Source organism: Nannospalax galili, unplaced genomic scaffold (assembly GCF_000622305.1).
Source record: "Nannospalax galili isolate Female #2095 unplaced genomic scaffold, S.galili_v1.0 scaffold127, whole genome shotgun sequence".
Taxonomy (NCBI): domain Eukaryota; kingdom Metazoa; phylum Chordata; class Mammalia; order Rodentia; family Spalacidae; genus Nannospalax; species Nannospalax galili.
The window spans coordinates 12,135,038-12,149,153 of NW_008360326.1; the positions used below are offsets into that span (position 1 = coordinate 12,135,038).

General features: G+C 39.8%; 1 protein-coding gene across 2 annotated transcripts in view; it reads left to right on the forward strand.

Annotated features, from left to right (window-relative positions):
* Positions 1-14,116, forward strand: part of Nyap2 (neuronal tyrosine-phosphorylated phosphoinositide-3-kinase adaptor 2) — a 280,084-nt gene that overhangs the window by 140,422 nt on the left and 125,546 nt on the right. For both annotated transcript variants that reach the window (XM_008825838.3, XM_008825839.3), the window contains exon 3: positions 12,932-14,014. In XM_008825838.3, the coding sequence (XP_008824060.1) occupies positions 12,932-14,014 (1,083 nt within the window). The remainder of the gene's footprint in view (positions 1-12,931; positions 14,015-14,116) is intronic.

The window sequence follows — 14,116 nt, forward strand, 5'->3', positions numbered from 1 at the left end:
TGAGAAAGAAAAACTCCAAGGTATATATATAAAAAAGGGATTCAAAAACTTTAAATATTACATTTATAGTATATTGTTTATTGAACCATTATTTGTAGTAATTATTGATTAACTGCCTGTTGGGAGCAAGTCTGTGCTATGTGTTAGAATTTTTAAAGAGTTGATTCTGTTTTCAGAAAGCTTATAAGTCCTAGGAGAGAGAAGCTGATAATCTTGTACAAAACAGGAAAGAAAGAAGTTCAAAAGAAAGGCATAGAAATGATAATAAATGAGGGGAGAGGAAGAGGTATTGGCATGGGAGTAGGGCTTAGAGAACAAAAGGGTTTATTTCAGGAAGGTGGTGGAAGAGAAGAACTTGTGTGAAGTGTGAACACACATCTGTTTGATGAGAATGGAGATGGCAGTTGCAGGGGTTAATTAATATGAAGAATATATAAATACTGTTGATGGAAACAGATACACTAAGTCCAGGGATGAGTAGATGTCTGGCATGCAAATATAGAAGTAAAGGTCATGTAGCTGTGTGCGTGTTATATTAATTCTTCCTGTTGTAGAGTGGTCCCAGTATACTGTCACTTTCAAGAGGAGAGTTACACAGGAATTTTATAGTAGGTTGGTGACATTGTTTGAAATGGCCTTGATATATTAAGTTTAATATTGGCAAAAGAGGTTTTCTCTGGGAAATGCGTGCTTAAACCCCTGATTCAGGCCTAGGTAAGACTTACCATGCCCTTAGACTCTGAGGGTTGTATGCATTGCAGGTTTGATTTTTTTTCTTCTGTTCTCCACATTCCTCTTTGGCCTCTCCTTAGAGTCTAGGACAGATGAAAGGGGAGCATTCTATGTTTTGCCAGCCTTTGTGTTGACATAGAAATATTTAGCCTTCCTCATTCACCCCACATGGGTAATTAGAGCCTTCACTGACCCCTCTCTCCTTCACACAATTTCCTCTGTAAATGTTTCAACTCTTCGATGGTCATCATTTTATTGGCTCTTAAGTCAAATAATGCATAAGGAAGTAGCAGATTGCAGGGTCACTCAAGACTCTTGATGGTTACCACAGAGCACTTGGAATCTTAACCCTGACTCTGAAAATGTCAAAGGTCTCATATTCATTCAATAATGAACAAATACTTACCACAGATCTACCTGGATTAACCGAGTCTATTTATCTCAGTAATTACACAAGGATTATTCCAAACAGGGAAACATTCACTGTCCTGTAGAGAGTCAAGTGTGGGGAAGGGAAACACTTGCACAGTCACCTGTAAATGCATATGAATGAACCAAGAAGAAAGAACTCACAATATAAAGAGCTGCTTGGGTGATTGTAGAAGACTGCTCTGAAGACATGACATTTATACTGAGGTCTGAGGGACACAAAGGAGCCTGCCATGTTCAGATACAATAGTTCAATGTGATTTTTTTGAATTGATGGTATGAAAAAAATAGATAGTTGGTGGGAGCCATATTTTGAATTTCAATCTATTCTCAGGCTATGGATATGTGGCTTAGTACATACTCTTAATGCTGAGCAGCAGCAGAAAGCCACATCTATGGTCAGCAGTGTGATCATAAAGGGGAGGGATAGGTCCTCCACAGGGTACTGTGTTTAGTGAGTTGGACTTATTGAATACATTTTTGTCCTATGATGTTTTCAGTTTATGATAGGTATATAATGATGGAACACTCAGTAGAATTCAAGGAAAACTATGTAAGGGAACTTGGAGGTGAAATAAGTCTTGGTGCTTTAGAGAAACTACAATATTAATAGATACACTTTTTGAGGTCCTTCCAAGTGATAACTGTTCTGCTTAAGATTTAAAATGAATATATTGATTTTTTCATTTCCTTCTCCTAATCATCTCTATAAATATCTCCTTCTTATAGAAGAAGTAATGGTTTAAGAGTACCTAATGTGGAGGCTGGAGAGACAGCTCCGTGGTTAAGAACACTGGTTGTTCTTGTAGAAGACCTGGGTTTGAATCCCAGCACCCACATGGCAGCTAACAACTGCCTGTAATCTGTAACTCCAGTCCCAGGGGATCTGACAGCCTCATCTGACCTCCATGGGCATTGCACAACACAGGCACACTTACCCCATGCAGGCAATACATGCATACACATAAAATAAAAATAATAAATTTTAAAAATTTTTAAAAAAGAATACCCAGTATATGATCTGATGTGATTGGAACTCCCATTTTTCTAATTTCAAAGTATGTTCTCTTTTAATTATAACTGGTCATCTTGAGACCATCGTATTCTCTGCTTTTTGTGTCTTTTAGGTTATTGACCCTAGTGTATTAACATGTCCTCTGTATTAGTCTTTTCTGTTGCTGTGATAGAAACACTGACCAAAGCAATTTATAGAAAGAAGAGTTTATTTGAGCTTATGGTTCCAGGGGAATTACAGTCCATCATGGCAGGGAGGCATGGTGGCTGGAGGTGGCTGGAGCAGGAGCAGCAGAAGTGAAGCTCTCACAGGATCACACAGGAACAGGAAGCAAGAGGGTGACTGGAGATCCAGCAAGGTTTAAGAACTCTCTAAGCCCACCCCCAGTGATATGCTTCCTCCAGGATAGCCACACCTTTTAAGACCTCCCAAAACAATGCCCCTGTCTAGGGACGAAATGTCCAAATACTTGGAGCCTATGGGGGACATTTTCATTCAAGCCACCACATCCTGATGCAGGACTGGTCCCGATCTACAGACTCAGAAACTCCATCTCCTCAGATGGTATGGTAATCAGGTTCAAAGGGATGGATATATAGAGCCAGAATTCTACCATGCATACACATGTAGAGACAAGAAGCTGATGTCAAGCCTTCTAGGCTTGGGTAAGGAGTGGTAGGCTTGAGTAAGGAGTGGTAGGGTAGGTGAAATCTAAGAGTCAGCAACAGGATAGCCAAGGTAGTACCTGTGACCAGGCACCATTTCTGCATTGTGCCAAGAGGCCATCTCTAATGGGTTTCCCATGTCCAGAGCAGGGAATTCACTTGGAAACATGATACCATGCTGGCATGGGAATATTCAGTGAGAACTGAGGGGTGGGTCTCCTTAGGAAGTGTTAACTGCCTGCCTGGGCAGATTTCCATAAAATGGTGTCACTGTGGTGAATATGTCCTGATGCAGGACTGGTCCCGATCTACAGACTCAGAAACTCCATCTCCTCAGATGGTATGGTAATCAGGTTCAAAGGGATGGATATATAGAGCCAGAATTCTACAATGCTAGTTTCTAAGGAAAAACATGTACACACTTTGGAAATTAAAAATTACTGAAAGATCCAGAAGCAAATCTGAAGTTAGAAAGAGAATGTTGGTAAGAATCATGAAGGCATTGGCTGTGCTCACCATAGAGATGTACTAGATGACCACAGCTCCTAGAAACTACCATGGGGCTACCAAGTGTTGCTTTGTGAGTCTTTGGCTTTGCATTCTTTGTTGATAACAATCTCCATTTTGGTCTGTTCTTTCTTCTTATGTTAATACCTTCACTCTGATTTTAATCCAGTCCTTTGGTCTAGAAAGTATGTCATCTCTTTTTATATAGCTTCTCGGAATCACTCTGTGGTGATTTTATAATATTCAGGAAGAAATCTTACTTCCTTAATTTCTGTATTGTGAAAGAATCTTTTCTGATCCTCAAGGTGCAATGTGTACCCTAGTTCTGTGAAATGACAATAGCATTTTCTGAGATAACTATATGAACAAGATATTAATTTTGGATTTTCAGATATCTGTTGCTGTCTGCTGAACAAACACAATATTCCATGGATAAAACAACAATTTATTAATTCTTATTATTCTGTGCCTTGATTTGGTGTATATGAAAGTGTTGTCTATCCTTTGTGACATTAGGTAGAGCCTTTCATTTGACTTTGCTTATGTGGCATTGGATATGAGTTGGAGGTGTAAAGAATGCCTCACCCTATTTGAGTGAGTGTGTGTGTGTGAGGGGGGAGAGAGAGAGAGAGAGAGAGAGAGAGAGAGAGAGAGAGAGAGATGTACTTGTGTTGGGTGCTGTTACCCATGCGTACACATGTAGAGACAAGAAGCTGATGTCAAGCCTCTTCCTCTATCATTCTCCACCTTGTGTTTGAGACAGAATCTCTCACTGAACCTGGGGGAAATCTTCCTGTTTCCCATCCCCTAAGTACTGGGATTACAGGCATATGCCACCACACCTAGATTTTTATGTGGGTGCTAAGGGTCTGTACAAAGGTCCTCAGGTTAGCACAGTAAGCATTTTACACACAGAACCATCTCCCCAACCTCCAGTCACTTGACTGAGTGAGTGGCCATTTTCTCCCTCCACATGGCCTCTTCCCCTTAGGCTGAGTTTCTCCAAGCTTGTTGACTAAAGTAGTTTTAAATAGCCATGGAAAAAGTAGAAACAGACATTCTTCTTCAGTCTAAGACTCAATATGTCCCTTCTACCACATTCTAGTGATCAAGTCATAAAGCCAATGTGTTTCAGGGAGAGCCTCTACCTATGTATAAGTGGACTGCCTAGTGGGAAGGAAAGAATTAAGGATGACTGTCTTTGAAGATGATTAGTCTTCCATAATTTGTTTTCTTGCTTAAATATTTCCAGTGGAAAACAACTTCAAGTCTTACCCAGAACTTACATTGTATTATGATATTAGCTAGAAATCTAAGAATTCATCATCTAAAGCATAAGTATGTGTGATGAGTCTCTGTCTGGTACAATGAGTATCTCAGGCAGATCTCCTTTCCTCTCATTCCTCACATGAAAAGGCTTTGAATAAAAGGTCCATTTTATCTGAGTTACAGAAACCAAGCATACACTATCATATTAGGAGGAAGAAACCTGCAATATAGTCTTGGTAAAATAAAAATGGAAGGAAAGGTAACTAGAATTCACAAGCCCATTTCAGCTCATAACACATGGCTGTTGATCTCTATTCTGAGGGCAGAAAATATTTGTTGGCCAGGGTCTCCCTGATTTTATGTTTTGTGCTCTTGATTTTGCCCCTTGGGTTCTGGAATTCTCTTTCTGAGTTGTCTTTTCTTGTCCTTAAGAAATGACATAGATGAGTATTTTTCCTAGTTCAGTTGTAGCCTTTATATATTTTGACACCCAAAGTTTTTTTTTTACTTTAAATTTTGAACTCTCTCTGGCAAGTTCAAGTTAGTAAACCACTTTAATACTTTAAGTGAACCTTCAGTAGATCACTTTATACTGCACTTTATCAGATGAAAGACAAAGAACAGATTGCTTTGAGATAAGCCCCTCTCTATTTAGGGATACGACTAGGTTATTGTAGAATACATGTAAGATCCTTCAAAACCCTGAGTTCACGACCTAAAATCTTTCAGAGTTCTGAAAAATGGATCTTATAACCTATCTTTAATTTTATTTTTAACCCCCGTGGTCACATTTTACATGGGGCCCTAGATTTGACTTTTCCTGGGCCTATTTTTATTTTAGGGCTTTAGCTTCACAGAGAAGGCTTCTAGTCAAAAGCTGTGCTGGAGCCGTTTCCCTTCATTTCTGCTCCAGATGAAGCTCTTCCTTCACTGGTGTCCTTCTGCCTTGCAATCAGCATATGGAGTTAAAGCAACCCCATGCATGTTTTTATACTATTCTGAAATTCTCATAATTTCATCATGTACACTTTATATTTCTATGGGGTGCAGGCAACAATCTTCCTCATTTTTCTCGATCTACAACTTAGCTCTCCCCTTTTCCAATTTTTAATAGCAATTTACTCGCCAACTTTGCAGCCTCCCAAAGCATTTCTCACTAGCTTTTAGACCTTAGCTGCCACTGTGTCCCAAAGCTGATTTTGGTCAGAGTGCTATCACACTCCTGATATTGATTTCAAGTGTGCATAACTTCATAATGAACTTTCCCAAGCACACCACTGAACAAAAGGATTTTGACACTGGGACAGAAGGATTTTGGTATGTATTGAGTTTATACTGGAGAACTGTATGATAAATATGATAACTGTACAACTGAGTTATCATACTTTAATTAAGTTTATAATTTTGTTTGGGCTTCATTCACACCTGCCCTCTGTTGATGGTAGCCCATAGTCCATAAGTTGAACATGACTAACAGAGACATAAAAGCAATGATCATATTTACTTATAATTTTGTTGATCAAATGTACCAGGACAAAGTGGGAGGTGATCAATGTCTTCTCATAAGGGACAGCTCAGAGGTAGGGCTGGGGTAAGCGGGGTAGTTTTGCTGGACACACTCAGGTCAAGTTTCATTATTGGTACTATGTTTTTGTTCTGTCCCCCAGGGTTATCTTGGGCTTCCTCACAGGTTGGTGATCTTGACAGGTGAGGTGTCATGGCACCTGGCTTTTTTGGAAGGATGTAGAAGCTACCAAATTCAAGGGGAAAAGAAATAAACTCCACTACCTATTTAAAAATTTGTGTACCCATAAAGACAAAAGGAATGGAGGGTGATGGAATGGTTATAGAAGACATCAAGTAGTGGTTTTTCTAATTTAGGTCTCTTTAAATATTCCATATCACAGCCTGTAAGAATTATGTATAACATAAGGAATTTCTTTATACTTTTAAATAAATAATGAATTCTAGATTCAAAATTGACCCTTATATGAGGTGAACTCACATCTTCAAATCTATTCTAATTTATTTATTTATTTATTTATTTATTTATTTAGCCTTTTTGAGACAGGGTCTCCCTGTAGCCCCAGCTGTCCTGGAACTCACTATGTAGACCAGGCTGGTCTTGAACTCACAGAGATCTGCCTGCCTCTGCCCCCCGAGTGCTGGAATTAAAGGTGTGTGCCACCACGCCTGGCCTTATTTTTAAAATATTTTATTTATTACTTTTATTTTATGTGTGTGAGTGTATCACCTGCATATGTGTAATTGCATCTGTATCATGCAATGCCCAGAGAGGTCAGAAGAAGATCACCTGAAACTATAGTTATGGATAGTTGTTAGCCATCATGTGGATGCTGGAAACCAAATCCAGGTCCTCTGAAAGAGCAGCCAGTGCTTTTAACCACTGAGCCATCTCTCCGGCCCCTCTAATTTTATTTTTTAATGAAGGTTATAGATTCCAAGTTTATTTTTACTAAGAATAGATTGAGGAGTAAAGCAAAGAATAATACTCTTTTTTAAAGTTTACATATTTAAGTATATATGTATATGTACATATAGGAATATATATGTATGTATACAGAATTTGTATACTAAATATATGATTAACATATAATATTAAAATAGGTATAATCTTAAAGTATATGTATATATGTATATTTGGTTAAAGTGTACTTACGTATGTATGTATGCACATAACTATACACACTTTGAGATATATACACACATGTAGAGTGAATATAAATAAAAATATTCTTCAAGGTAATTTGCCTAATGCCATACATTTAAAGTAAATCAGTAAAAGGAATAGAATCTTGTCTTTAAGCTTAAGCCAAAGCTCTTTCCCACTCAACTGTCACAAAATATTGCTAAGCCCATAGCCAGCCTTGGTTTATTTTGATCCACTCAAACATTAGTTTGAGTCGTCTGTTTGCATTGTCACCTTATCTGGAACTGTGATGTGGATCCTACAACTTCAAACTTGATCTTTTGGTTATATGACCATGTGTTCTTGCTCTTAGTATAAGAACACCAATGGCACTTGCAACTTCTATCCTTTAATAAGCATTTTAATTAAAATAATGTGAATAGTATTGTGGAATTTGTGACTGTGAAAATAAAAATATACCTCAATGCTGTGGAATTGTGAGTTGTGAAAAGAGAGTTATTGTGAGCACAATTCACCTGCAAGTGGGAAATGTGTCTCTCACTTTCAGAATCAAGCTGTGCTAGTATCACACACTCCGGACATTATTTCCCAGGTTGAATTATTTACTTAAATCTCTACAGTAAGCTATAATACTATTAAAATGACACTCTGTACACCACCATAGAGAAAGGGATAAATTATATAGCTTTACTCTATTGCTTTCCTTGTCTCAAAAGGTATATTTTTCAACATCGAAAATTTCAATATTAAATTGAAATTATATTCTTCTCTAAAAACATAGGTACTAATCAATTCATATTTGTTTGTTGGTAGCACATAGAGTTTAGCAAATGTGGTTACCTGCACAGGGCCCACACAAGGCTGGCCTTGTTATGAAAGGCAGAGGGGTTCTGGGGCCTTGCATTTAATGACTGAACTACTGATTACTGATAGATTCTTAGAGAGGGGAAATCATTGTCTTCATGTGCTACCCACTGCTGTGCCCACCAGGCTCCAAGAGATAGCTTCAAACTTATGGTCACATAAAAGACCTTGTTTAAATTCAGTGGGTCACATACACAAAAAACCAAGAGACACAAACATGAAAGATTTCTGGAGAGGAAGGGATTGGACAGGGATATATATGGAGAGAGAGAAGAGAAGAAAGAAGAGTGAAATAGAAGAGGGAGAGAGAGAGAGAGAGAGAGAGAGAGAGAGAGAGAGAGAGAGACGGGGGGGAGAAACAGAGTTAGTTTGGCCTGAATAATGTCTAAAAGTCTTTCAGACTCTGGAATTCTGTGGCCACAGAGCATTTTCATGAGAGAGATGTTGACCTGTGTTGTGTTTCTTTTTCATCTCTTAGGTTAAAAATACTGACAGATACTAAAGCATGACTTTTACAGTATACTTTTTATTAAAAAAATTAGAAAAATTTATTTCTGAAGGATAGGTTGACAAAGGACATGGTGAATTTCCAAAATTAACTGTGAAAGACGGATCATCTAGGCATGACTGAAAGCCATGTATAACCTTTGTGCTCAGATACCTCATTTCAAAATGTCACTTTCTGCTTATTCAATGCGACTGTCATTATACTATTTTAAGCTTTAAAATTTGTGTTCTGAAGCTGAACAGGAATTATTGCTTCTACCTTTGAGGTTATAAGGAATAATTCAAAATTCATTTAAGAGTGATAAAAATCACCTTTTTCAGATGGTTGAATCCAGTTAAATCCAGTTGAATCCAGATTGCAATGCAATTTTCATTGTCTTTTATTAGCAGTGTCTCAGCTTCTGTATATGGAGTTTAAGAATATTTTAAGGACTTTATGAAGAAATTACAGAAATAATTAACTTTCTTTACCTTTTAATTCTCTAGGGGGAGAGATTAAAGTTGAATAAATTATGGCATAATGTTACCTAAAATTTCAGACCCTTCCATATATAGATAACCTTTAAAAATATGACAGTTGAAGTATAGTGTCATTGATCTACCCTAGGACATGTGGGGAGATGAGGAAGAAAGTTAGTTAATAAGAAAACACATTGATTTCTCCTCTTATTTTCCAGAAATAATTATGAGATTTATGTGCATAGAGGGGTATGAAATTTTTAAAAAGCATTGTGTAGGAACAACCTAACCTCCAATATGGAGGAGATGGATCCAATTATTCCTCCTCATCATGTATAATTTATTTAATACATTATTATCTAAATAATACTCATTGTCACACCTTCAAATTTGTGTTCAACACTCGTAAGGAGGACCAGGAAAGAAGCTGCGCACATCGTACACCATCTGCCCTCACTGACATCCTGCACCAGGAAGGGAAAGAAAGTGGCTGGAGAAATTGCTCAGTGGTTAAGAATATTGGTGGCTCTTACAGAGGACCCAGGTTCGAGTCCCAGGCCCCACATAATAGCTAATAACCATCCATAACTCCAGGTCCAGGGGAATCCAAAGTCCTCTTCTGACTTCTTCAGACATGGCACAACACTGGTGCACTTACTTACATGTAGGCAATACACTCATACACATAATAAAAACAGTTTGAAGAAAGAAAGGAAGGAAGGAGGAGAGAGGCTTGTCTAGTGATGCATGTGGGGAGGGGGTGTGCAGCTAGAATGTGCTCTCTGCTGATGAAGGTAAGAGAATGAGAGACAGAGACAGGAGAAATTTAGAAGACTGCCTAGGGACAAGTTATAGTCAATCTTAAAATAACACTACTTACAGTTTCCCAGTGCCACAAGATACAATTCAAATATGTGCTCATCATTCAACTGTAAAAGGCATTTACATATTTACACAGGGATCAATAAATACTGCAGTCTTAGCTGCCTCAGGTTGCCATAACAAAATGAGGGCACAATTTAAATGACAGAGGTTTATTTTCCCATAGTTTATGAGACTAGATGTCTAAGATGAAGGTGATATCATGCCGGACTCTCATTGAGGGCTTTTTACCTGGCTTGTAGATAGATACCTTCCCTCTGTGTTTTGACACTGCAGGGATGACAGGGGACAGATTCTTGCAGTCGCATCATGAGGGCCCTTGCTCTCAAGACTCCAACCAATCCTACCTACCTACTATAGGCTCCAACTCTGGGTGTCATATTGGGGTTTAGGCTTTGAACATATGATTTTTTTTTAAATGTGTGTTGCAGGAACAGTACAGTCAGTGGCAGCAGTCAATTTTTATCACCTCACACTCACCCAAAGAGTCACAGATTATATTTGGTTTTCCTTGTAGACAATATCTGTAAATGATATGAAGTCCTCCCTGCCATGTAAAGGGCTTGTCCAGATTTTTAAAGAATAAATGTTCTGTCTTAAATATAGCCTTAAATATAAGCTTTCTGACTTAAATATAGGCTTTTTTAAATATAGGCTTTGTAGAAAATTCTCTTTCTACAATCATTTAATAAGTATAAATGTTCTTTATTTACTTCCTTGTGTCTTTTTGCAAATAAAATAATCATTTTCTCACAATTTGAGGAAAGCCCAAGCATTGGCCTCACTCATTCAAAATCTGCCTTCTGATCTATGTGGGGAAGGGGAATGTTGTCTGTCCTACTGCTCCTTCTTTGGGTACTGTATGAAGCCGGGATCCCTCACTGGCTGTTTAGAATTTAAGAGAGAAGAATGAAACAGTATTCTAACTATGATGTTCCTATATAGGGAGTTTCCCATGACATAGAGCTACCCTAATTCCTATCTTCAGATTAACCACTAACTCATAGGACCGCCTAACTTAGACTCCCCTTCCTAAAAATTCCTCCTACTTCACACATGCAGTCCCTAGAACTCAACACCCAATGGCAAATATTTTTCCTACTATCATTAGTCTAGGCTGTTCCCTATGGGTGAGGATGACAGAAACTAAACTTCAAAGAACAGTATGGGCAGACTTTTCTTCTTCTAAACCCCCAACCTTTCAAAATTCTTCAAGTACTAAGTCAGCCTTGTCCATTGATAGGCAGTTTTACTTTATATCAACTTGGATTATTTTGCATACAAAATCTGATTTATTTATTTTGAATATGTTGAGAGTCATGCCAAGTGAAGTGATACTGGGAAGAGCTAGTAGTTTCTTTGGTCCTTTCTAAAAAGAAATTGTCTAGCTATTTTCCACCTCATTATGAATATAGGTTTTTTACTTTGTGCCTAAAGGATTCTGGAATGATAGCTTCTTGGAAAGTAACATTAGTTTTTTGTTAGTAAGGCTTAAAGGAAAAGTCTAGATACATTAAGAACATTGAACAAAAAAGCTGTTTGATTAAAGTGAATATAATTATCATCATGGGTACAATGAAAGAGAATATTTGAAATTGCAAATCATCCAGAAAAATGAAATACATAGCCACTGTAGAATACTTGATGGACTCAGTCTTGAGGGGACTGCATAACTAATGCTTAAAAGCATTCCTATCTTTTAGTAAGTTTCAGAAAGACCCCTGAGTCTTAGGCTATGTGACTTAAAACAAGAGGAGAATTCCTACATTTCCCGATTTGTGCCTTGATGCTCTTCTCTTTGGCCTACAGATCACAGAGTAATCTTATTACTTCCTCAAGGTTTGTACTAATAAACTACCCTTGGCTTATCTTCTGTGCTGGCCCTAGCTTAAGCAAATGCACCTGCCACATCGCATCCTGATGATAATCAATATAGCCATGCATCAACACAATCAGGTGAGATAATAGCAAGATTCCCAGATTCCCCGTGTGCCTGACAATGGATTTCAATCTCAGACATTTGTCACATTGTTTTGCCTTCCTGGATGATGTCAGAAGTTTATTTTCTGTCGAAGGTGTGGCGTGGGGGTGGGGTTTCTAGCACCGAAGGTGGTGTATTGGTATATCTGTATCTGTCACACAGTTCCAGTTTCCAGCGGTGATTCTTGAAAATTATGCATCATCCTTAGGTCCTTCTCTTTTAAAACTCTCCAGGGAATTCAGATATATGAATGAAACCATAGCCCATAAATTTACTCCAAAATGGCGTCTGGAATATTATGAGTAGGCTTATGAACAAAAGCAGGCAAATACATTGGAAACAGTAGCTGGAGATCTGGAGATTAACTTGGTTCATAAGATTTTTACATCAATTTATCTGGTCTTGGATTCATCTTCCTGTGAGTTATTTATTTGCACCAGAACAAAGATTAAGTCCAGCAGGCTAAGACATTTTTATCCTAAATGAAAGAAAGGTGTGATCATGTGTAGCAGTCATACCAATGAAAGATCTCAGTCTCTTCTATTATTTTGTGGCGTTTATACTTACAGACACCGTGTTATTTTCTCCTCTGAGTTTTGGTCTCACTTAATCCTTATAAGTTAATTTTTATGAAAGTTTGTAATTTTTGTTACACCTGAAAGTTTGCATTCTGTAATTCCAAGGCAGAGGCGTGGCAAGCCCTAGGTTTAAAGCATTTATCAGTGTTGGATAATTATTTAGATAACAATCCGCCAACAGCGTTGGCATGATTCGAACATCAAGATTTTCTATGGGAAGCTTTGGGGTTTGAGTTTTGGTCAAAGCCTCAAGTTAGAGGTAAAGTTGACTACTCCTGTCCAAAGATTGTAGAAAACCCGAGTGCAGCCGAATTAGAGAGCTTCCTGCTATGTTCGTCTTCTTTACTCTTTTTTTTCTTTTCCTGCTTTCAGTGTCTGCCAAGCCAAGACCTCACAGTGATGAGTATTCAAAGAAAATTCCCCCTCCGAAACCCAAACGGAATCCTAATACTCAGCTTAGCACGTCTTTCGATGAAACCTACATCAAAAAGCATGTGCCAAGGAGGACCTCGCTCCCCCGGGATTCGTCGCTGTCCCAGGTCTGCAGCCCCGCAGCAGACGGCGAGGAGGAGGAGCCCGTGTACATCGAGATGGTGGGGAACATTCTCAGAGACTTTAGGAAAGAGGACGACGATCAGAGCGAGGCTGTCTACGAGGAGATGAAGTACCCCATTTTCGACGACCTAGGCCAAGATTCCAAATGCGACTTTGAGCTTCACAGCTGCTCCTCACAGTGTGCTACTCCCACGGTGCCTGACTTGGACTTCGCCAAGTCTTCAGTGCCATGCACTCCTAAGGGTTTGCTCTGTGACATCCCGCCGCCCTTCCCCAACCTGCTCTCTCATAGACCTCCCCTGCTGGTGTTCCCCCCAGCCCCGGTCCACTGCTCCCCCAATTCTGACGAGTCTCCACTGACCCCGCTGGAGGTCACAAAGCTTCCCGTGTTGGAAAACGTGTCTTACATGAAACAGCCACCTGGAGCATCTCCATCCTCACTGCCACACGCCTCCAGCCACGCTAAAGAGCAGCCCGGAGCCCTGGGCCCTACTTCTGCGACGTCTGTGCTCTCCTCATCCCCTCCGCCTCCGTCCACGCTGTACCGAACCCAGTCTCCCCACGGCTACCCTAAAAGTCACTCCACCTCCCCGTCCCCGGTCAGCATGGGGAGGTCCCTGACGCCCCTGAGCCTCAAGCGGCCGCCCCCCTATGACGCCGTGCATTCCGGCGGCCTCTCCAGGAGTTCCCCCTCAGTGCCTCACTCGATGCCCAGACCCGTGTCGCAGGACGGGGCCAGGATGGTCAATGCTGCGGTGAACACCTGCAGCGCAGCGCAGAGCGGCTCGCGCTCCAGAACCCCCACGAGTCCCCTGGAGGAGCTGACCAGCCTCTTCACCTCAGGCCGGAGCCTGCTGCGGAAGTCCTCCAGCGGCCGTCGGTCCAAAGAAGCAGCAGAGAGTAAGTGTGCCCAGGCGTACCGAGCCAAACCCACAGCAATGTCGTGACATGCGCCAAAGCTCGGAGGACTTGCTTTCCAGTCCTTTCAGCCCCAACCTCAAA